The sequence below is a fragment of the Ochotona curzoniae genome, unplaced genomic scaffold (assembly GCF_017591425.1).
Source record: "Ochotona curzoniae isolate NIBS_2020 unplaced genomic scaffold, NIBS_Ocur_1.0 contig_3432, whole genome shotgun sequence".
Taxonomy (NCBI): domain Eukaryota; kingdom Metazoa; phylum Chordata; class Mammalia; order Lagomorpha; family Ochotonidae; genus Ochotona; species Ochotona curzoniae.
Window position 1 is genome coordinate 5,294,306 of NW_024465859.1, and position 25,070 is coordinate 5,319,375.

Consider the following 25,070-nt stretch of genomic DNA (forward strand, 5'->3'; position numbering starts at 1 on the left):
TGTGTCATACAGCTATGATCAAGATGAAAGGAAATGATACACACAAATATATGTCTTGGAGTATATTCTCAGGAAGTGCCAACCCCCCATCTACAGCATATGTAATTAGTAAGTCCTAATAAAACCATTAAGTATGTAGAACATTTTAATAATCAGGTTGTTATTGCATCCAAAAACACAGTATAACTTTCATATTCTTAGCTCATACCATATACTTTATAGCAACATATTCTATACTGTCACAAACTATAAGCATTAATGACAACAAATAATGCACATATTATAAAAGAAATTGTTTTTCTTCTGTTCAATTTCCTAGCACTTCAAAATCAGAATTTCTAGTTAATAATTATCAACAGATGCAATGAAATAACACTCTTCAAGAAATTTTGATTCCTTTGAAAAGGCTAAATAGGTAGCAACCCTATTTTTTTAAATTTGAAGAAATAAAAGTATGGAATAAGAATTTTATGGACAGAATCAGCAATTTCACACATAGGTACAGCCATCATAGAAATATCCTCCATTTTATAGTCTTTAAAATTTTTCTTAGAGCTTATACATTATTCATGTACATCTGTGTTTGCAGTTGGTATTATAATCCTTTTTTCCTTTATCTAACACCAAGTATTTTTTTCAATGTCTTTTCTCCTCTTTTGGCAATTGCTTTACTTTTCTAACATGTTATTTTTATTAATATTTCTTGTAGTGTTTGTTACGCTCTTTGTAATGGTATCCTTTTCTCCAACCCAATACAAATTTGTAAAATTTTCTAATACTTAATAAAACACTTTCTCAAATCCAGTACATCTTTGAATTATTTTTTCTCTGTGTGAGAAAGAGAAAGAGAGATAGTGATAGAGAGAGAGAGGGAGAAAGAAAAAAAAGGAGAGAGATATAGAAAGAGGGAGTAGGGGAGAAAGGACCAGAGATAGGAGACAGAAAGAGTTCTCTCACCTGCTGGTAAATTCCTCAGATGTCCACAGGGAGTCTCAACTTGGCTGGATCTGAAGCTAGGAGCTGAGTATTCAATTGCTAGAACCCTTAACTCTAACTCTTAGATCTAAGCCTGCATTTGCAGAACGTTTGCATTAAAAGTTGAAGTTGGAGTTGGAGGACTTCAGCCAAGCGGTTAAAGTCCTCACATTGCGCTCACCAAGATCCCATAGTGATGCCAACTATAATCCTAAATGCCCCACTTCTCATTCAACTCAGTGGAGGATTGTCCAAAATCTTGGGACCCTGCATCCACATGGGAGACCCATAAGAGACTCTGGGCTCCTTGCTTCAGATTATCACAGCCCTGGCCATTGCAGCCCCTTGGGAAGTGAAATAGTGGACAGAAGATCTTCTCTCTGTCCTCTTCTCTGTGTATCTGCCTTTCCAATAAGAAAATAATAATAAATCTTTAAAAAAAATTGGAGTTGGAAATCAAGCCCAGCTATTTTGGCGCTGTCATAATAACACTATTGTCTTTTAACTGGTAGGCTAAGTACTAACCCTTTCAATAGACATTTTATATAAGCAAATAAATTAATATGATTATATTCAATTCTTACTGATGTATATCTTACAAATCTAATTAGAAGATTAGTCAAAATTCTTATATCGCTAGTTTTACTTTCAAGATTCTTAATAATTAGCCAAACATAGCGAAATCTCATGAATATCACTGTCAATGTCAGCACTGTATATAAAAAGAAATCTTTTCATATGATCATTTTATGTGTATTTTTGAGATGGATAGAAGAAGCACAAATTACTCTTGATCTACAGCTTGAGCAAAGTAAGGGAAGATTAGTACTTTATAGAGAATAAAGATGGATCCAACTTTCACTTTCTTTGTTTCTAGCTCTAGGAAAAGATAAAGATTACTCAGATGAATCAGAACATGCTAATTATGATCGATCTCGTCTCATTAATGATGTTGCAACCAAAGAGAAACCTGAATCCAAGACAAAATTATCTAAGGTAATGAAAACTGAACTATCAACATGCTATTTTCTAGACCATACATTTAAAACTCTTCAGTATAAGCCTACATGATTGGTTTGGAATTGCATAATATAAAAGAAAACATAGGCTAAGATGTGTCATCAAGAACTCAATTTTATAGCTTTGTGTATACAATATGTTCCTTTATAGCACCAGATATAATTTTAGATTTATTTTGTTAATCAAGCCAGAATTTCCATTTGTATGTTAAATTTTTTTATTGATTCCATAAATTTTTATGAAATACAAAATGATATTTTCATTCATATATGCATTTCCTGTAATTGAATAAGGACAATTTTCCCATTTATCACCCTGAAAATCTGTCATTTTTTTCATTATAAGTATATTCAAAATACTCTCTAGCAATTTTAGCATGTATGTTACTTTATTTTTAGCTGTAATCACCCTACTGTACAATAAAACAGAAGTTATTCCTCTAACTGTAGCACAATACATGGCAGGGAGATATTTTTAAAGTATTTAATCTGAAATGTATAATTATTCACTAATATTTCTTTTTCATTGTTTTTTCTTTTGTCCTGAAAGTTAACATGGTTTAATGAGAACACATATTTAGATTTCACATCAACAATGATATGACTTATGGACTGCTTAGTATTGCAGTAATATGACAGAATTATTTGTATTTACTGAACATGTTTAATTCATCATCCATGAAATATGCCTTGTGTTACACGCTTGACAAAGTTTTCAAAGTTTTTTTTTTTTCTGTATTCCTTAAAGAACCTGAGTGTGGCCATCTAACACCAGGTAAATCTTTTTACTACAACAGATAAACACATGCTCCTCTTTTGATAATTTCCCTGATAAACTCTTATGCAAGTAAAACACATTTTTTTTTTACTTTTTTGTGCATATTAACTTAAAAAGGGAAGACTATGTGAGAAGATAGTTGGGTGGTGATAAGAAGTGCAGTTTAGCACACACACAAACAGTTATCACAAATCATTACATGTGTAGTGAGTAAATGTATATCCTGCAATATAACTTTCTCTGTAAATCTTTGTGTGTCTTGGATTAATTTTCTGAATTTCCTTAGTTAACAATAAATGAATAAAATAAGAAATGTAACAGGGTCTAAATATTAATAACATATTATAATAATATCAAGCATTAATCAAGGAATGGAAAGGTAAGTTTATGCAAAATCTCTGTAATCTTACTTATTTCGGTTACTATTCTGTGCGGGTATTTTTTAGCTTATCTCTGCATATCGGGGTTCTGTCACTGCTTTTTTTTTCTTCTCCTGTGCCCCAAGTCTGTGAGCAAGACAATAGTATTCTTTGTGCACATTTGTCACAATTTCCCAACAGCCAAACCTAAATTTCTTTTGCCTAGACTAGTATCTCAATAACTTGAACTTTATAAAATTTTGGTCTTCTGTTATTATACCCCCTTATTAAGTGATGCATATGTGTTTGTTTGTAAGTTCCAGATATATTTATTTTAAGTTGTAATTTACAAAATTGATCATCAATAATTTCTAACTTTCACATCTGCAGCTTTCATTAAAATGTGTGGGTTCATGGCACTTGTGTTAAATGTCCTAGTTGCAACCTACCCTCTGCATACCATGCAGTGCAGTTGACATTTTATTTCCTCATAAAAATCAGTTAATTGCAAAAGTAGTGTTTTAAAAGTGAAAAAGTTTATAATCAGCAGGAAAGGAGCAGAAACTTCAATGTGAACACAACACCTCATGTAAACTGTGTGAACACTGGTGAGTACTGGATTGCACAGAACTGAGTTTTCTTACATAATTTGGCATCATATAAACGAAAGACAGAGAAGCTAGGTATAAATTATTGGTGGTAGTGTATTACATTGAATTAGGAAGCTGTGTTTTACTTATCAAATACAAAAGAAGGAAATCTGGAAATATCTAGTTTTCTGAGTATTATACAGTTGGACTCTATGAAAAGTTTGGTGTGTCAATCCTTATGCAAAGGTCTCCTGAGTAGTCTGAATTTTGATTCTGAGCACGTATTCACTAGTTATAGTAATTTAGAAAGGGAACTCCCAGATGGCTGAATGGGGAAATGATGTGCTGACTTTGACCATGGAAAGATAATAAGGGAAAAGAAGATGAAGACAGTTCCAAGGGCAAGAGTGGAAAGAAGTTTGCAGTTCAGATTCTGAAGAAGAGACACCATGGGAGACATGGACAGCACAAACAGGCAGCATTGACCGCGCCCTCCACCCGTAATACAATTATTTTTTATGTACTGCTAACCTATGTGTGCAAAGCTTAGAGGGCAATGAATGATCATAAACAGCAGATAGTAGTGGGATATTCATAAGAAGGAGAAGGAAAGCAGATATTAGATCAGCATTCTATTAGCCTTAAGCTTTAAAATAAAAAGCAGTTTAAGTATCTCAAAGGCATTGTAGAAGAAAGTTTCTCACATAAATAGTATGTCAGTTGCACTGCATGGTATGCACAGGGTAGGTTGCAACTAGGACATTTATCATAAGCGCCATGAACCCACACATTTTAATCATCCTTCCTACAGCTACTCTATTTTTGATGTCCAGCTCTTCTTTCACTAGACAGTCCAGAGGCCCTTGGTTTGGTTTGGTTTGGCTCTTGGTTTCTATAGCAGAAGACTACTACAGAAGTGATAGGATGCCGGGTATGGACCATGAAATGAAATGATTTTTATACCTCTATTCTTCCCATGGGGAGCATGCCTCTACCTTGTAGATAAGTTGGTGCTAGCCTTGAAGTGAATAGGACGCCATAATAGACCAGAATTGAATGAGCACAGTGGCCCCAGTATAAACCGAGTCAAGAGAGAATCCAGCAAGAAAGGGCAGGCAATGCAGATCAATGGAAAAATCTACTGAGATATGAAGAAATGCTCAGCTGGACCCAGACAATGCACAAGACATGAGATGAATAATTTGAGGGTGGATTGTTTCTAAGCAAGAAGGGATAGAGTATGAAAGTTAAAGAAAAAAGGTGAATTTTTCCTCAGGCAGTTTTGGGAAAGATTTTCAAAATTAACTTAGAGTTTGCCATAGTATACATTTATAGTTCATTTAGCTTTGCTTAGTTCAAGTATATTTTAAGCAGGATATCCTAAATCACACAGTATGAAGAAACCAATTTCAAACTTACATTGCTTGTCTTTTAAAAACTATGACAACAAAATTGATTTCTTTTCAAAAGTATACTATGGAAAAATCCCAAAATTATTTTAAAATGAAGTAAAGTTAACCCAGAGCTTCTAGGACTGCTGGCTATTGCGGGCTTCAGGGCAACCTGATGCTTTCTGGAGGCTTCTGAGGAACTACATGCACGTGAAATCCGCTCAGTGCCTGGTGCTGCAAGTTTCAGGCAATGAGAAATGAGCTTCTTGGTAATTGACAAAGAAGTTGGGGGAAGAAAATTTTATTGCTAATCAAGAGCTTAATTGCCTTTGGGACATTTTAAATAAATGCCATGTAGTACTTAAAAAAAATGAAGTAAAGTTTATGTTAGGATTCACAAACACCAACTAAAACTGATTAAAGGCAATTTTTTGGGCAAGTGCGTTTTCTCTCTTACATTGGAAGATCTTTATCACACTTAACAAACCAAGAGATTTTGAGAGGCAATTTTGTTGTGTAAGAAAAGAAATATTCCCATAAGTTCATAGAGTGGAGCATCTACACTAATACCTAGTTCGAGGACAGATGATAAGTGTTGTTTTTTAAAATGGTTTGGATGGACTTATCTTTTTTATTATAAATATAGAAAATGCCATGGATATCATTTAAATGTCATACAGTATTCAACACTATGATCCTCAGAACTGGAATCTATTTCTCATTTCCCCATAACCCTAGAGGTTTCTGGATATACACAATTACACAGAGCACATACAGGTAATCTATATTAAAAGAGACCATCCTGTGATGTAGAATCCACAGCTTGTGATATGGGCATCTATGTCTGCTCATTAGTTTGGCAAAATCAACTACAGCTGTTGACTATAATAAGTCAGAATTTGAATATATTTTGCAAATTAATGACTTCTTTTTTGATGTTGGGTAACAAATTAGGAAAGAGGATATGAAACAAGAAAATCTTGACATGAATATTTTAGCAGCTCATTAAAATTAGATCACAAGGTCATTTGTTTTAACTGTGTCAACTGGCATTGGCAGATGGTGTTACTCTTTAACACAAGAGAAAATAGAAATGATTTTCTCGAATACCAAAGACACTGTTCCTATGATAAAATAAGGGAGATGACCTCTGCAGTGTTTGACATTGTATCTTTTTGTAGATATTGATAGGCATTGCTGGTGCCTACAATGAGTTCTGCAAATGTAATGTTTCTTTTGTTGCTCTCAGATTACAATCACATCATTGTACACTGCCTAGAGCTAGCATACTGCAACTTCAAGTTAACAAGGGCAGAACTTATCCGAAGCCACAGAACTTGAAAGAGAGAATACTAGTGTGCTTCACTCAGCTATCAAAAAAGCAAAACTTGACTCTTCAATTTAAATAAAGTTAGTTCTGCTTGCCAGGCTAACGTTAACCAAATTGAACCATGCTTCCCACCTTTTGCACAGCTCATTGGAATAATAAGGCAATAGATTATGAAAAACTGACAGTAAAATCATCAAACTGTCACTGGCATTACATGAGTAATTGTCACACAGATGAATCATACATCGACTCTATTAACCAATATTACATGAAGGCAATCCCATACTTCATTCCATAACCACCCCTTAAAATAAACTGATGAAAAGCAATACAGGAGTTCTTAAGAAAGATGAATTGTCTTTTTTCTCCTAAATCATTATTCATACGCAGACATTTAAAGAATTGACTAAAAACCCTCCAGTAAAATGCTTTGTGCAGCATTCAATATGTAACAAGGAAGCTAATGGAAAAGGCAGGCAGTGGAAGGAAGAACTTTCAGTTGTCATGCTGAAGAGTGCTTTTAGGAAGATTGCCGTTTGAGACTCAACCGTCAGCCATGAAGGATTCCAAAAGAAGCTGAACCCAGAATTCTGACTCTGGTATGTTTAAAGTGCATCAATCTAGGAATTCTAGCCCCCTCTGCTTTATTAAGTAAATATAAAGAGCCAGCTAAGAATAATTGACACGAGAATATTAATTGCACAATTGAGAATGAATGTTATCTGTTGTTTAGTAAGACTAGATACGCTTTCTAAAAGAGATGATGTGCTCTGCATGTTGTCTTTGTTAAGCATTATTGTTTGTCTTGTACAAAACTAACGCTTCCTCTTTGAACTTTTGAATGTTTCTACATCTATTTGATCATTCATTTTATGGAAATAGTGATATTCTACTATGAAAGAGGTACTGACTCAAAAACATCAAATATAACTGATTGTGAAAACAGTTACTTTTAAATGTTATCACGTGAGGTTGTAATTAACAGTGTTTGTCAAACTAGAGAGTCTGATGGTCTGAATTTGAGGTCTATGCCACAGGATTAGATATTAGAAGAAACAAGTAGCACAGATAGGAAATTAAGTGATAAGTAAGCTAATGAACAACGTGCTTTCAACATGCTTTTATTCATGATTTTAATGTGGTGAAGCACTTAATCTTGCTTCCTTTTTTATTTTTTATTTCTGTGTTTAAAAATATACATTGCTTTGGTAATTGTTCAAACATTTCAAATGCTTTATATGAGAATCTGAAGCTCAATTTCTCTATCTTTTCAAGGTTAGAATACTTAAAAATACATACTTGCTGACATGGAACAAGCAAGTTTTTTTTAAAAAAAGAATAAGCACTAAATAATTCCTTATAGTTTTAAAATTATGTTTAATTGCTGGACTGAAAATTAATTATCTGATTATATTTACAGCTATATATTAAAAATATCTCTTTATAAATGCTTGTTACCTTAATGGAAATGTTGGTTTATTTTAATGCTATTTTCTTTTTTATAGAGTATTTACAATTTTATTCTTTCTTAGAACATGTATTCCACAATACTTAGAGCTACATTCTAGCCAGTTGTGCAAGTTAGGTAACTCAAATGTTTTGAATTCAGACTGAAGTCTTATCATAGTGATTTTCTGTCTTTGTAATGCTGTGATAATGTTATGCTAAGTAAACCAGCTCTGCTTCATAGCACATTCCAAATACAAAAAATTATTGATTACACCTTAAATAACTAAAATCAATTTAGGAAAAATTTGCTTCAACAGCAAAGTGTCTCAGATATCTAAATCGATTCATTGCATCCATTTTTTGAGAGAAGTACGAAAATAGATTTTTTTCCCATTTTTATACCTGAAAACTGATTATTAGCTATCAATATAAAATATTTTCATATTTGAGGATTCTTTATATGGAAAATGCACACTATAGAATTATACTTAACATTTGTAAGAAATATATGCTTCACTGCTCTAAATTAAACTCATAAGTAAAACCATCACTACTTGTGCAATTAAAACATAATAGAACATGTTTTTTAAATGTTTCTTTCTTGATGGAATGACAGATTGAGTTCAGTGACAGTTAAAGATACAGTTGTCACATTTTAAGATTAACTAATTACACCAACTTATAAACAAAATATTTATGCTTACTTTTTCTAAATTAAAAGCTTGCAACAGTGATTATTCATCTAGTGAAAGCTGAAATTACCAATAGGACTTGTTAAAAATTGAATGTCTAGATGCACTTCCCTCAAGAGATTCTGGTTCTAATTGTTCCTGTTGTGACTAACAAAATTGTTCAGCTTCCAGGTAACATTGATGCTTTAGATACAATTACCACATATAAGAACCACTGCCTTAAACATCCCGTTAGTATATCCAGGATATCTAGCATTTTTAAAACCTACCATCTGTGTTAAGATTGGGAGTGCAATAATGAATAAAATCTCTCTACTTGCAAAGCTAATGGAAGGGGAGTCAGACAATAAGTAAGCCAATGGGAAAATATCTGTTTACGAGTTTTTGTAAGTAGGTCAAAGTTGTGGAAGAGAAATTTGCTACTTGTTTGGTCAGGAAAGCAACCACTCAGACTATATTAGGGGCAGGGATTGAGTGATGAGAGGTCAAATGAGGGAGGAATAAGATCTCAAGACTTCTCATATGTTGGAAAAATTGATACATGGCCTGTGTGACAAGAACACAGAAATAAAGAACCGGGATGGTGTGAGATGAGAGAGTCGGGTGAGCAGGCACAGTACCACAAGGGTCTATGCTGAGGAGATAAGAGTTTATTTCAAATTGAAAGTGTTTCAAGCAGATTTCTGTTCTCAGAAAAATATTCTGCCTTGAGACTGCAGGACCAGTGGTGGAGGTGAGAATGACATTTTAGTTCGCCAAGTGGAAGTAGAAGTGGTTTGGTGAAGAGCTAGTACGAGTTGTGATGACTGGATAAGGAAGCCCTCCTCCCCCACCATGAAAGACTAAAAACCACCATGATATCTAAGCACAGAGGTGGCAGCGATTCACAATCCCTGACAAATATGGAAAAACCGTCAAGAAGGCAAAGTGAAGTGGTTATAAAACAAAAATACAATTGCAAGTGTCAGTGTGTACATGAATCAGTGATGTGAGTGAGAGACATGGGGACATAGATTATTTTGTCAATTTCCTTTATCATGTGTTGTGCACAAAAATGCATATTACTGTATTTAAATATACCATTGGAAAAAAAATCTGGCTTTGGGAAGACTGTTACGAGTTCAGCTGATTCATTTATATTTTTGAGTGCATATGCTCACCCCCATGAGCGCACACAAGGTACCATAAAGGCACAGTGAGTACAAAATAAGTGAAATATGTCTCATATCCTGAAAGATTACAGACAGTGTTACAGACAGTCATACTGGTGGCTTTAGAGGAATGGTCTTGAATGCTGAAGCACACACACGTTCTTCTCTGTGTCATAGCAGTCCCCTCAGACACCATCACACCTATCAGTCTTCTTGAGTACATTCAGTCTTGTTCATGTCCAAGTGTCTTTGTGCTGTTTCTTTTACCTAGCACTGCCCACACTGTTCTTATGCCTTAGGGGCTCAAGTAACATACCACTTCTGAATGCATGTTTTCTCAAGATAATAACTTCACCATTGTTCACATGGAAATCATTCCCTAATACGAATCGTATGAAAATGATATCAAACTATAATTATAAGTTTTACACATACTTACACTCAATTACTCTCTTAAAGGGCACCATTGGTTATTTTTCTTCATGATACCTTAACACCTGTTTATTAGATGATTTATAGGGGAACTCAAAATAAACTTGTAGAATGACACATTTAAAGAAAATGTCAGAAAAAAAAATTACAATCTGACTGCAGCTTTTAGTGTGGCCTTCAAAAGTAAAGGTTTTTAAGAAGGTAATTGTGGCTGTCGTAAAACACGAGTCAAAGGTTTTGGAGTGATTCACTTCTAGAATGCATATTGATAAAATAGATTGAGATAGAAGAACAAGAATATTAATTGCTGGGCCCAGCACGGTGGCGCAAGTGGTTAAAGGTCCTCACCCTGCACGCCCGGGATCCCATATGGGCCCCGGTTCTAATCCCGGCAGCCCTGCTTCCCTTCCAGCTCCCTGCCTGTGGCCTGGGAAAGCAGCCGAGGACGGCCCAACGCTTTGGGACCCTGCACCGGCGTGGGAGACTCTGAAGAGGCTCCTGGCTTCGGATCGGCATAGCATCGGCCCGTTGCGCTCACTTGGGGAGTGAATCATCAGACGGAAGATCTTCCTCTCTGTCTCTCCTCTCTGTATATCCGCCTTTCCAATGGAAAAATAATAAAAATAAATATTTTTTAAAAAAGAATATTAATTGCATAATTACAAATAATGAAATAGAGTGAGCCAATTAAGACTAAATATTCTTTATTTTTTATTTGTTTAAAGATTTATTTATTTATTGAAAAGTCAGATATACAGAGAGGAGGAGAGACAGAGAGGAAGATCTTCCGTCCAATGATTCACTCCCCAAGTGAGCGCAATGGCCGATGCTATGCTGATCCGAAGCCAGGATCCAGGAACTTCTTCTGGGTATCCCACATGGATGCAGGATCCTAAAGCTTTGGGCCGTCCTCGACTGCTTTCCCAGGCCACAAGCAGGGAGCTGGATGGGAAGTGGAGCTGCTGGGATTAAAACTGGCGCCCATATGGGATCCTGGCACGCTCAAGGCGAGGACTTTAGCCACTAGGCCATGCCGCCGGGCCCACTAAATATTCTTTAAATTGAAGTAAACAGATGCTGATATAACCATACACTAAGCAGTGTTTAGGTATTTGAAGGTATAATGGTATATGACTAACCTGCACCACTATTATGAAATGACCACTAATACCACTGTGCCAAATGGTACAATGATAAACTGCACTGACACAGTGGTGAACTTTCTGATTCATTTCACTCAAGTGCCATTTTCCTTGCACACTTTTTCTCTCTATACTAAGTTGGCCAGACAAAATTCTCTAACCTGCTGGTCAAAATATAATCATTGTCATCAACAAGATTCCAAACATGAATTCTACTTTGGACCTTCTCCCAGAACTTGTATAGAGAAAGATGTTTCCTCCTCCACTACAGGAAAATAAGGGGTGTAGTGTTTTCCAATAGTGTTTCCAAAGAGTTGGTTCTGTGTTAAAGCAAAGTAAGCAAAAGTCATTTGTCTGGGATTGTTTTTGTACCTGAAACTCTTGTACAAGGAAAATGAAACTTAATCTTGAGACATTAATTAAGAAACAAACGTACAACAACAAACAAAAACCTGACTTTATCACCAAATTGGTTATTTAATTAGTGTTTTCTCTTCACATCAAGTAGAAACAGCGTCAGTGCCTAGCTGTAGACGGACAACTTGCTTACTCTGCTGTGAAAGTAAGAGCTGCCTGGTTAATGAATTGATCATTCTTCAAATAAACTCTGCCAAATTGCTTTTCTGAATTATTCTATAATGATGGAGAAAACATTGAATAAAGAAAAGAACAAAAATTTGAATTGAGAAATGGATACAGAAATGTAATTAAACCTTGATTTTATCTTCCAAACCAGTATTCCATCTTCCAAATTTTGTCTTTAAAAGATTACTAGTTCTACATATTTTAAGAGTTTAGAGCCATAAAATTTTAATTAATGATTATGAAGATTCTTTGGGTTTTATTGGGAATAATATACATTATCTGGTTTAAATTAACTTTCTGGAACTTGGAAAACAAAGACTTCAGTTTAATTCAGATACTTAGGTTTATGATACAAGATAAGTAAAATATGAATAGATGTAAAATTTTGTGAATATAGGCATTTACACATTGCATATCACATAAATTTATGCATACACAGAAGTAGTTAAATTTGAATTCTGGGGGGTTGAGAGAAAAGAATGAGAGGAGAATTTTGACCTTGTAATAGCAATTCCCTCAAAATTTATCTTTAATAGTATTTTCACTTTCAAATACTTTGTATTAGTCTTGCTTTATTGGGAAACAAGAAGCTGATCTGTGAAAAAATATAAACTGAGTTTAATATTACTATTACTCAAAGGAGAGAAAAGGGTTTGTATAATTCAGCTGGAATAATAGTATAAGTAAATTCACAGAGTTTGGGATAGATCAGGTAAATATAAGTATCATAGCATGAGATGCAAAATGTGAGTAGAAAAATGGCTGTGGACAGAGAGCAGTTATAAGGCCAGTAGGGATTTTCTTAGAACATCTTAGGGACCTCTACTCCTTTAGTTTCCTAAACACAACAATTTGACATTCCTCAAAATTCACAAACTACTTTTCACACTGATGTGGATGTGGATAAAAAATTAGCCTACTAAGCAGGTGCTAGAGGCTCTAGTGTGTCATTAACAGAAATTAAACTGTTCCCAATTAATTCTGCTTCCATATATGATTCCTCGCATAAATGACAAAATGGACATTTCTCCCCAGTCTCATTCTTAAGGGCAAATATAGTAGTGGGACACCTTCTGCTTATGAGCATAATGTTTCAGAATGGTGTACATAGATTTGATAGTAGAGCTAAAAGCAAAGATTAAAAACAAATTAATTCTAATACTAATTGAACAAATATCACTGTTGCAAAGGACATAGCATTTTACTAAATATGCATGTGAAACAGGTACTTTTTTATCACACTCCTGTAAAAGAAACCCTTTCTCATAATTTGATATCTTTAAGAGCGTGGTCCTTGGACTTAAGGCAGATAGATTGGATCATGGCACCTGATGTGGCATTGGGAAATTAAGTCCTTATTCCCTCAGATCCCTTATCCATAAAACGTGGTATAGGATTTTGGGGTGGCACGTGATAAAAACTACCTAAGCGTCTGTGAGGAAAAAATGAATGTATATACATTTAAAACTCAAAACAGTGACTGTACACAATATTTGCTGCATTTGAAAAAAAGGATATTCATACTTTTACGGACAAAAACAAAATCAAATATTTTAGAGGTTAATTACCTGACTCAAGAGGACACTTTAAGGTGTGTAGTAAGGTGCTCTTCATGCAAGATCTGGTTCTGTATGAAAAGGGTTGAGGTTGCTGTTAGGAGAAGGAGGGAGAGAAGAGGGAGAAAGCTGGAAGGAAAGAAAAGAGAAGAATAGCTCAGATTAAGTCATTTGGTCAATGCATCATATGATTTACAACATCTCCTCATTTTCCTCTTTCATACACATGATAAATTTTACTTTATGTACTAATTTTCAGATGATTTGGGGGGCAGGAAGTAATGATGATGCAGTGAGGTTCACTCTAACCTCAAACAGAAATGAAATACTAGACATCTAGTTCCTTTCTACAAGATCCAATAATTAGTTAGTCATGGCAAGGATAGATTCTGCTGATAATACTTATCTTCAATTGTTGGATAGAGGTGGAGGAGAAAGAATAAAATCAGGAAACTGATGGATGTAGGAATTTATGAAACTAGGAAGGCAGATGGATAACAATATCTAGAAAGAAACAAACAAAACAAAATAGGACCTGTAGTTGCTTTGAGAAGTCTCTGTGATGCAAGCACAGCCTAAACAATATACAAAACAAACCAGCCTCTCCATGACCAATATAACATGTGCAGTTTTCTCTGCTACGTTGCCTTGGCTATTGTGTACCGAGTAACACGAAACAGATTATGCTTAAGATTTGGCGTTGATTTTGTAGAACACTGATAATTCGGACCTTTCTTTTTTCTCTCCACTTAGACATAAGTTGAATGCAAATGCTTTTTGAAAGAAGTATCTATGAAACTGGCCTATTTATAAATGTGTGAAATGTCAAATCTTTGATATCTTAGAAAAAAATGCATATGAACCTATAATGTAACTCCATCTATATTCATATATTGTATTAAAATATACCAAATATTTTCTTTTAAAAACAAACATTTAAGGGTGGAGGTTTGTCTTCATTAGTAAATTGTTGGTTAAACCACCTGAGGTCCTGTGTCATCGTGTCTGGGTTTCATAACTTGCTTGTGCTTCTGACCCCAGCTTCTGGCTGATGTAGTTTCCAGGAGGCAACTGGTGATGATTCCAGCAGCTGGGGCCTTGTCATTCTTAGGGGAGACAACTGCAGCTCCTGGCTTTGTCACTTTCCTTATTGTGGACATTTAGAGATGGGAATGCTAGTCCACCTTCTGTTATTTCTCTCTCCAATAAACACACATTAAATTAGTAAATGAGTGTATTAATAATGAAATATTCTTTAGAATATGCATTCTCTTTTAGAAGATTGAAAGCAACATGTACAGAAGACTCTCTTCAACATTGTGTAGAGTTGTAGTTTTCTTTGTGATGTTAGTGCATTGTATGACACTATGAGGGAAAAGTGCAGCTGATTATTAGAATGTTCAAAACTTAAGTGATTGTGATGTAAGTTTCCATCTTAGTTTTTCTCGGTTGAGCAATTTTTCTTGTAGTAACAAGAAAATATACAATAGTGTTCCGTCAAGGTATTTCTCATCTTGACATGAGATTTTTTTACAGACTGACACAAAGGAAATGCATTTTGTACACCAAAGAACATTGCCAGTAATAAATGGAGAAAAACATCTGTAAAAAGCAAGAGACCCTGGGAGAGGGAGAATGAGTAGAGAATCTACCACTCTTGTGGAGCCTGGATGTTTGAACCATTCATCTTTGACAAATTCTTACAGAAAATCCAGGTCAAAACAGGTGGCAGCAGGAGAGGCTTTTAGTAGAAAAACAGCAATAAACAAATGTTTTTGAATACTTTCTTATATAATTTTATTTTTGAGATTGATTGCATGGTTGACAAGGACGCATGCCGCTGAGGACCGCTGATTAAAGTGGGGAGGGTCAAGGCATGAGGCAAGGTAAGTGGGAGAAATGCTTTCAATTTTTCTTTTTTTTTCCATTTTCTCCTGTATGGAGAGAGAGTTGGGGCCTCTCCTAGCTGCCAAACTGCATCAGTACCCAGGCTGGGGGATATTTACTTGATGTCATCTTAGAAATCTCAGTGTGGGGAAGAATATTCTGAGGGTATTGCTTCAGTTATCTTGGTAATTCTGAGAAGCTGTTAGTCTCATTATTTTAAGATGGAAACATTTCTTCCAAGGTCCATCGGCCTCCAGTAAATCTACTTACCCAGACCCTTGCTGCCAAACTCAGTCAGGAAGTTGTCCAACCTGTTTATTCTCTATCTTCTGACATGTCACTCACCATCATCCTCTGCAGGCCTAAATGAGCTGGCCATTTTGTCTCCCATATGCACCTGAGTATGCTGGCCCTGCACAGACATCAGCAATCAAGGAGGCCCAGTCATGACATATATATTCCAAGACTGGACCGCAAGCCTATTATCTTCTCTGTGGTCAGAGTTATAAGTCCAATGGTCCAGTTGGTGGGGGGTGTCTTCCAAGTAACTTCACCTCACGTAAGTTCAAACCTGACTTTTGCATGTGCCACCCAGTACAGTGTCTGATTGAGTCCATCATCCACATCAGCCTACAAAAACACACCTGTGATTGTAGTTGCCCAACCAGTTTTGTCCCCAACCCCATGTCCTGTACAAACTAATAGGTACTGTGGCCCAGCCCAACCTAGCCTACCATAGACCTGGCCCTTATATACACCAACAAGATCTGCAGCCTTGTTTGGGCAGCCCCAATAAGCCGTTCCAGGCCCAAAACAGCCCCAGCTCCTGCATGTACCATTATGTACAGAAGACTAGTCAAATCATTGTTGCATCCCAATCCGACTCTCATATACTCCTACTGGTGCTGCACCTTACCTCAGCCCAAATACAACCCAGTCCACACATAGGCGGACAGTTGCTGCTACCTTCTCTAGCCTTGTCTGCCCCAGCACTGGTTCTCATGCACTCCAGTGGGAGCTGCAGCCCAGCAGAAATGTTTCAACAGTTTCCCTAGCAGGCATGTCCAGTCCAAGTATTTTTCAGGGGTACCACAATCCAGTCTAACACAACCTGCCCACTGTCCAGGCACTTGCCTATGCATGGGCCAGTGGATGCAGTAGCCTGGCTTAGCCCAACCCTACCCCAAACCCAGCTCACATGCAAGACAATGTTTTTTCAGCCCTGCCCGGCCTAGTTGCTACCAATCATGGCAGTTACCAGTAGGAGCAGAGGCCTGGCAGGGAAACCCCTGCAGTCCCCCACCAGGTTTGCTCCCAGCCTGAGGTCCTTTATATACTAATGAGTGATACAGAGCAGTTTGGCATGGCCCTTCTCACCTCTGCATTCCACAGTGCGTGCTGCAGCCTGGCTCCAACTGGCCTGTCCCCAGTCCCAGCTCATGCTGAGGGGTGCTATATCCTAGCCTAACAGCCAATCCCCAGTCCCAGCACTAATGTGAACTATCAAATGTTGCATCCAAACCCAGCCTGGGCTTGTTTCCTGTCCTGATTCTCACACCTACCAAAGGGTGTTGCAGTATGGCCCAGCCTGACTATCCCCCAAGGCATGACCAACATGCATGTATATCACACATACTGGAGCCCAGTCTGGCCTGGAGTTCCTCCAGCCTCAGCTCTCATGCTTACTAGATGGGACTACATCTTAACAGGGGAGTTCCCCAAACTCCCCTATATTATCAGCTTCCAGTTTGGGATCTTGCACACACTAGTTGGTGTCTGGTCCATCTCTAGCCCCATCAGTAGGTACTACAGTTTTTCCAGACCAGCCCACACCCATTCTGGCTCTCCCTGATGGTACTACAGCCAAGCTCTGACTAGCCCACCCTTAAACCTGGCTCTCATGTGGATCAGCAGGTGCTTGATCTAGCCTCACCCCTTCCTACACCTACTCTGGCTCTTGCAAGCACCAGCTGGTGCTGGAGCCTAGCCTAACGTGATATACCACAGACCCAGCCCAATATATGCTGAGGCAAGTTGCAGCCATATGAGCCTGGTCCACCTGTATTTCTGGTCCTCATTTTCACCAGAGGAAACTATAGACTGGCACGGGTATGTCCTGCTGGTGGGTGCTGCAGCCTAGTCCTGCCCAGCCTGCCACCATCCCTGACTTTCATCCAAACCAGTAGGTATGGTTGCTTACTCTGGAATGGCCTGGACCCTGACTCTTGCACATGCCAGTGTGTTACAGTTTTGCCCGGTCCCACCAGGTCCACCACCCAAGCCAACCCCTGCCACCAAATGGAGCAGGCTTGCTTGGGCTGTCCCACACCGTGTTCTGGCTCATATGCTCACTAATAGGAGGTATAGCTCACTAGGAAAGTTCCCCAAATCATCCACCTGATTCACTTCCAGATCTGTATCTCATGCATGACAGCAGGTGTTAGACTCCCTAGCCAGCATAATCCATGTACCAGTGTATGCTGGTGGATGTTGTAGCAAAGCCCACCCACACCGATTTTGGGTGCTCCTAGGAATACTGTAGCCTGGACCAGCCTGGCCTGCTCCCAACCCTTTTTCCTCTAAGTATCAGTGAGTTCCATCATCTGCCTAGCTCAGCCTGTCACCACCACAGCTATTGCAGTTGCCCAGGGATAGAGAAAAAGATCCTTGTTTTCCTTCACAGTGGTAGGTGGATACCCTGACCTCTGCTAGGGCTGCAGTGCAGACACAATGTTCTCAGATAATATCATCAGTGGCTCCAGCTGCCAGATTGCTGTTAACTGGCTCTCACAACTCAGTGTCTCCTCCAGACCCTGCCTGTTGGAATCATGTGTGTTGGCCTACTCGTTACTGTATGTTTGTGTTGTCCACACTGCTCCAGAGCATATGTTGGCCTTCTTTCTTTAGAGTTTCCACTGTAGGCTTATCTCCAGCTCTCTCCCCTGGGAATGAATTTTTCTTCTGTTACCTTTGCCTGGCCAAAATCAGATAGTTGTTTCCTCGTTCGACCATCTTGGAAAGCTAGAAAGTTTTCATTAAGCATATCAAAACAAGGAGACGCACTTGTCTGTTTTCTGGAGTTTATCATTAATAATAATTGTTATAAGACATTGGCTATGAATTCAGGATAGCTTAATTATCTGGAATTAAACAGTGTTTGATAAAATTGAATTCTGCTTAAAGTACTGAGATAAATGAAGCTAATCATTAGAAATTTATTAGAATTTGAGGTGATTTGAAGTGTTTGACATTATTTTTGAGAGAAAAAGGAAGCTCTTCCATCTGCTAGTACACCATCCCCGAAATGGTTGCACTTTCTGTGGCTGGGCCAGGCTGAAGCTAGGAGTCAGGAAGTTCCTTCATGTCACCCATATGGCTGCAGTGGCCCAGGACTTGGGCTGTTTCAAAAACACCAGCAGGGGCCCAGCGCGGTGGCTCAAGTGGTTAAGGTCCTCGCCTTGTACGCCCAGGATCCCATATGGACAACAGTTCTATCCCAGCAGCCCCGCTTCCCTTCTAGCTCCCTGCCTGTGGCCCGGGAAAGCAGTCAAGGACAGCCCAAAGGTTTGGGACCCTGCACCCGCGTGGGAGACCCGGAAGAGGCTCCTGGCTTCAGATTGGCATAACATCGGCCCATTGCGCTCACTTAGGGAGTGAATCATCGGACGGAAGATCTTCCTCTCTGTCTCTCCTCTCTGTATATCCGCCTTTCCAATAAAAAAATAATAAAAATAAATCTTAAAAAAAAAAAAAACACCAGCAAGGAGCTGGATTGGAAATGAAGCCCCTGGGACTAGGACCAGTCCCAACATGAGACACCAGTCTCATAGACTATGCTTTTACCCACCATGCCACAAAACCAATGGTCTCACAGGTTTTGTAAAATGTAAGTGACTTCATGGGTCATACTTCTCAGACCCGACTAGTTAGTTCATAGAACCTGTGTACTCAGTTCAACTGTCTTTCTTCAGTCTCCACCTACCATGGTAATTCCCTATATTTTTCTTTGGGGTGATCAGTTGTGCCCTTAAACATAGCATTTTAAATACATATTATGCATTTGATATGCCATTCGGTATTTTCCATTCATTTTAGTAAAATACTCCTCTGTACATATAGAGTTTTCAACATGTCCTTCATTCATTATATCATCACGCAGCAACTAGAGCAATAAATGCAATATATTAAGAGCATAATAATTATTTTTGGATAAGCCACTCATATATGTTCATGAATGTAGTATCAAAATCTATATCTCTGTCTTGGCTACTGTTTTTCACTGAAGTTTAAAATAGTAACTGGGATAGAAGAACACCAAATCAGTGTATTAATTAACTATTTACATTTATGCATGTAATGAATATGTGTGCAATATGTGTCTTTCTGTGTGAATGAAGAAACAAATGGACATAAAAGTTTGTAAAATGTGAGTCCATACACTCTGTTAAGAAGCAACTCAGAACCCAAATCCAAATATGTTTACCATTGTCAATACCAGGCAGGACAGTCCCTCACAAAGCAGAAGAGAAGAAAGGCAGAAGTGTCAAGACAAAACTGATGTTTATTAAATCTTTTCACTCAGGTAGTTAAGGGTTGCACATTACTGCTCATTTTATTCTTCTGTTGGCAGGTCAGCCACCTGATAACCAGAACAAGTTTCCAGGATACGGTATGCATTACAAAATAGGAGATAGGTTCAATGATATGAATACCACTTTCTCTAAGTATGTGCAGCATTTATGTGTGTGAAATAAAGAGACAGCGAGAACACTTTAGGTTATTTAAAATTACACTTCTGATTTTTTATAATCTGATTTATTTGAGATAAAATGTGTTTCATCTTGATTTATTAACAAATTGTATTTGTACCCACACATGATTGCACTGGAAAGAACTGTAGTGCACAGTTCTAAGGCCAGAATAGCTAAGATAAGCAGTGTTGTAACAATCTCCAAACTCCTCACAATATTATTAACCTTGTGCTTGACTTCTGAACATGGGTGCTTTATAAGATATTAACACTGTCCTTGAGTAGCAAAGTGACCATTTTCTTGTTTTCCAATTTTGTGTCCTGAGTATTTCTGTCTTAAGCTTTTATTTCTAGTTTTCAGTTATATATTATCTAAGAAGTTTCCCATCCACAGCATACAACAATCATTAAATAAATATGCAGCTTTGAAAGGCAGGAACGATGTAAGCAAGTAGAGTTCTGGATCTGAGATTGTCTTCAGAATTCACCCTGTTCCTCCTTTACTCAGTTTTGTTTGTAACCCTTAGGCACTGAAAAGTCACTGGCTATCTCGAATTCCATGGCACTATCACCAGCCTTCTCCGAGTATTTCCTTCTCTTATCATAAGTTCCACTGCCCTCTCACAAATCTTACTCCTTACCAAAGAAAATGTTGTAAAAGTCCAGATTAGTTTAATTCTAAGGCATAAGTGATTTCCTTTATCTACATACTTGGCAGACCATAATTTTCAAAAAAATTTAGCATATATAGTAATGATTTAATTTATTAATATATGAGGTTTAATTTTTAGTGTGGATTAGCAAAATTTTTTAGCCAACATCTTGAGCCTATTATCCCTAAATTAACACATCAGCAATCTCTTTTCTTCAAAATCAATGTTCTCTAAAGGAAAAAGAATGTGAATCTAGTATTCTCTAGTTTTGGCAAAGAGTGAACATTTATTTATAGTTTTAGAAACAACACCATATTGTATTTGGTCTACTCACTTCCCAGATGATAGTTATAGTTTATCTAGCACCTAAGGAATCTGACACTCTCGCTAACTGTTTTACATACATAAGCTACTGTCCCCACAACTTTTCAAAGTAGGATGCAGAACTATTTATTATAATTAACCCTTTGCTTTGTTCATGGGTTAGAATAATCAATGCTAATTTATCTATACTGCACATGTGAGCTACAGACTCCATGAAATCTCTGTTAAAACAGCAAATGCATTCTTCAAATTAATAGGAAAACAATTCCATATTCATACACCATGATCTAGGAGCTCAAATAGCCAAAGTGATTTTGAACAAAAATTACAAAGCTGAAGATGCCATGGCATCTGACTTCAAAATATACTATAAAGTAATAACAACCAAAAGTATGGTTATGACATTAAAACAAATACACAGGGGGAAAAGAAACTGCCCAGAAATAAATTCACACATTTGCAGCAAATTGATGTTTTACAAAATTTTCAACAGCTAAACAGTGAAAAACAGTCTTTTCAATAAGTGTTGGGAAATGTAAACACACATACATGGAAGAACGGAATTCAATCCCTATTTCTCATCATATACAAGAATAAACTAAAATATATTAACAACTTAAATATATGACATGAAAGTATGAAATTGCTGGACAAAACACTGGGGAAATGTTTATTGGCATTGGACGGGGCAGTGGTTTTTAACTTATAATCTCAAAAGCAGAAGATAGCAAAGTAAAAATAGAAAGGATTACATAAATCTGAATATCTCTGCAGCAAAGGAAACAATCAGCAATTGAAAACAGAAACATATAGGGTAGGAGAAAACAGTTTCAACTACAAAGAACTGAATCCTGTCATGTGGTATAATGTGACAAACCTGAAGAATACTATATTAAATAAGACAGACACAGTAAGACAAATAGTGCATAACTTTACTCATATGTGTGATCTGAAAGGCTCCTCTCATAGTCATAAAGAATAGAAAGGTAATTACTACAGGCCAGGACTAATGAGTAATGGTAGAGAGATGCTGGTCAAAAGGGATGTAGGTGCAGTTAGATAGGATGAATGCAAATAATGTGTCCAAAAGAGATAGAAGGTATTAAGTGACTGCCTGTGTGTAGGGGTGGAGAAAGGGCAATAGGTAAACAGGAGAGAAATGGAGAATGACAATAATAGTGTTATGAAGTTTCTTTTTGTTTAATGGAAATCGTTTAATATTGATTGTACTGATGGTTTAAAACCTGTTTAGTGGGCTCGGTGCAGTGGCCTAGCAGCTAAAATCCTCGCCTTGAATGTGCTGGGATCCCATATGGGTGCCGGTTTAACCTTGGCAGCTCCACTTCCCATCCAGCTTCCTGCTTGTGACCTGGGAAAGCCGTTGAGGACGGCCCAATGCCTTGGCACCCTGCACCCATGTTGAGACCTGGAGAAAGCGCATGGTTCCTGGCTCAGCACCGGCTGTTGCAGACACTTGGAGAGTGAATCATGGGATGGAAGATCTTCCTCTCTGTCTCTTCTCCTCTCTGTATATCTGACTTTGATATAAAAATAAATAAATCTTTAAAAACAAACAAAATCTGTTTAATATACTGATAACCATTGGATTGTATACTTTAAGTGGGTGATATAATCCATTCATTATAATCTCAATATTTTTTAAAGATTTATTTTTATTGGAAAGGTGGATATACAGAAAGGAGAGACAGAGGGGAAGATCTTCCATCCGTTGATTCACTCCCCAGGTGACTGCAATGGCCGGTACTGCACCAATCCAAAGCCAGGAGCCAGGAACTTCCTGCAGGTCTTCTCATGCTGGTGCAGGAACCCAAGGCTTTGGGCTGTCCTAGACTGCTTTCCCAGGACACAAGCAAGGAGCTGGATCGGAAGTAGAGCCACTGGGGTTAGAACTGGTGCCCGTTTGGGATCCTGGTTTGTTCAAGGCAAGGACTTTAGCTGCTAAGCCACCGTGCCAGGCTCTCAATATTTTTTTTTTCCAAAAAAGTTTGTAGGGCAGGCATCTTGCCTAATGGTTACACCATTGGTTGGATCACTAATCTCCCATATTAGAGTGTCTGGGATTGAGTTCTGATTTAGCTACTGATTCCAATTTTCAGATAAAGTACTCCAAGAAATGCAGGTGATTTACACTTAAGTGATGGGTTTCCTAATCCTCATGTGGAGCCCTCAAGTGCATTTATACCTCCTGGATTCAACTGACCCAGCTCTAGGCATTGACGGCATTCTGGGAGTAAACTAGAGGTTGGAAAATAAGTCAGTCCATCTATCTCTTTTTGAAAACGTAGACTTATGTATTATGTAAAATAGGTAACAAAAGATTTTGATATCTTCATTAAGTTATCCATGTGAGAAAAAGAAATAATAAAGATGGGACTTGACCTTAAATGTTTCAACTCTGAGTCTTGATGGCCTCACAAAATTAAAGAATTGTGAGTGCCTCCACTTTCCTCATAAAAATAAATAAAAATAAAAATAAAAACAATGCTGGTGTCTTCACTAGTGCTATTTTTCTTAGAATCATTGGCAGTAAGCAAATAGGTTTTTAGAATCTCAGAAGGGCTCATGTAGGAGCTCCAGGATATCTGTACCATCCTGAAATCAAAGCAAGTTATTTAAATATGTAAGTGCATGTAGATTTTTCCAAGATACTGCCTACTGCCAAACAAGGGTTCAGAACCACAGTTTTGTCTTGACTCTCAGATCTATGACAGTTTGCCAACAACAACAACAAAAAAGTTGCATAAGTAAAATAGCCAGTGCTGGGTTTTGAGTTATATGAGTATGTTCAATGATATTATCTTTCTCTTTCTTTATATACATCTATCTTTTTTTGAGATTTGTTTATTTTTACTGGACAGGCAGATTTACAGGGAGGATACACAGAGAGATCTTCCATCCATTAGTTCACTCCCCAAATGGCTCAGTAGCCAGAAGTGAACTGATTGGAAGTGAGGAGCCAGGAAGCTCATCTGGGTCTCCAGCTGTGAGTCCCAAGGTTTGGGGCCATCCTCCTATGCTTTCTCTGGCCACAAGCATGGAGCTGAATGGGAGATGGAGCAGCGAGGACAAAACTATTGCCCATAAGACATGCTGTGTTTACAGGTGGAGAAATACCCAGTCGAGTTATCATGTTGGCCCCATAAACATCTATCTTTGAATACCAGGAGTTAACTCTGGTACTAGAAAGAGTAAACACCATGAGAAAAATTAATTAGGGTTGGTTAGAGTTAGGGTTAGGGTTTAGGTAGGTAGTTTCTAACATGATTTGGTTTACTTTTACTGTAAAAAGAGCATTTATATCAAAGATGATAAGTTTACATTTTATTGACAAAACATTGAGGGGGAGGGAATGGGGAATGTTGATATGCTGAATTATGAAAAAGTAATTTTCTGGAAATACAAAAAAACAGGCCAGAACTCATCTTTCTTGCAGAAGCCAATACATTTTTCATCAGGTTAACTTGAAGTGAAGAAGATGAAAGGTTTCATTCACATAATCCACAGAGAAAACAATTAATAGCAAATGAGTGATAATTTGGAATGTTTGATTTGGAACACATGTGAGTTTTGCTAATTACGATGTGCATGGCTAAGGACCTTGATGGTGATAATGTCCCAGTGCAAGAAATTTTGATACTTTGATCTGTAGATCTGCTATTCCAAGTTACATGTTCAAATGAAACTGTAGCCTTGAACTTAGGTAATGTTCTGGGGCCATTTCCTTGTCTCAGAGGTGTCATTTTGTGTTCTATATTTGGACTTGACATTTTGATTTTGGACATGCAAATATTCAAATACGTTTACCCTGTCCTTGTATAACTTAACCTTTCTTTGTAGAGTTATTTCTTCTTTTTAGGCTTGTCTTTTCTCTGTTATGAATCTGTAGTCAAAAGAAAGGAGTTTCTTAATATTTCAAGTACATTTGCAATTAAAGGTACCCTAAAAATAATTTGTGCAGACTGGGCTGTCTGATTCACTCACCATGG

The 25,070-nt window shown here is 37.4% G+C and overlaps 1 protein-coding gene across 2 annotated transcripts in view; it reads left to right on the plus strand.

Moving 5' to 3' along the window:
* ANO3 (anoctamin 3) overlaps positions 1-25,070 on the plus strand; it is a 314,467-nt gene that overhangs the window by 160,385 nt on the left and 129,012 nt on the right. For both annotated transcript variants that reach the window (XM_040980289.1, XM_040980290.1), the window contains one exon: positions 1,853-1,971. In XM_040980289.1, the coding sequence (XP_040836223.1) occupies positions 1,853-1,971 (119 nt within the window). The remainder of the gene's footprint in view (positions 1-1,852; positions 1,972-25,070) is intronic.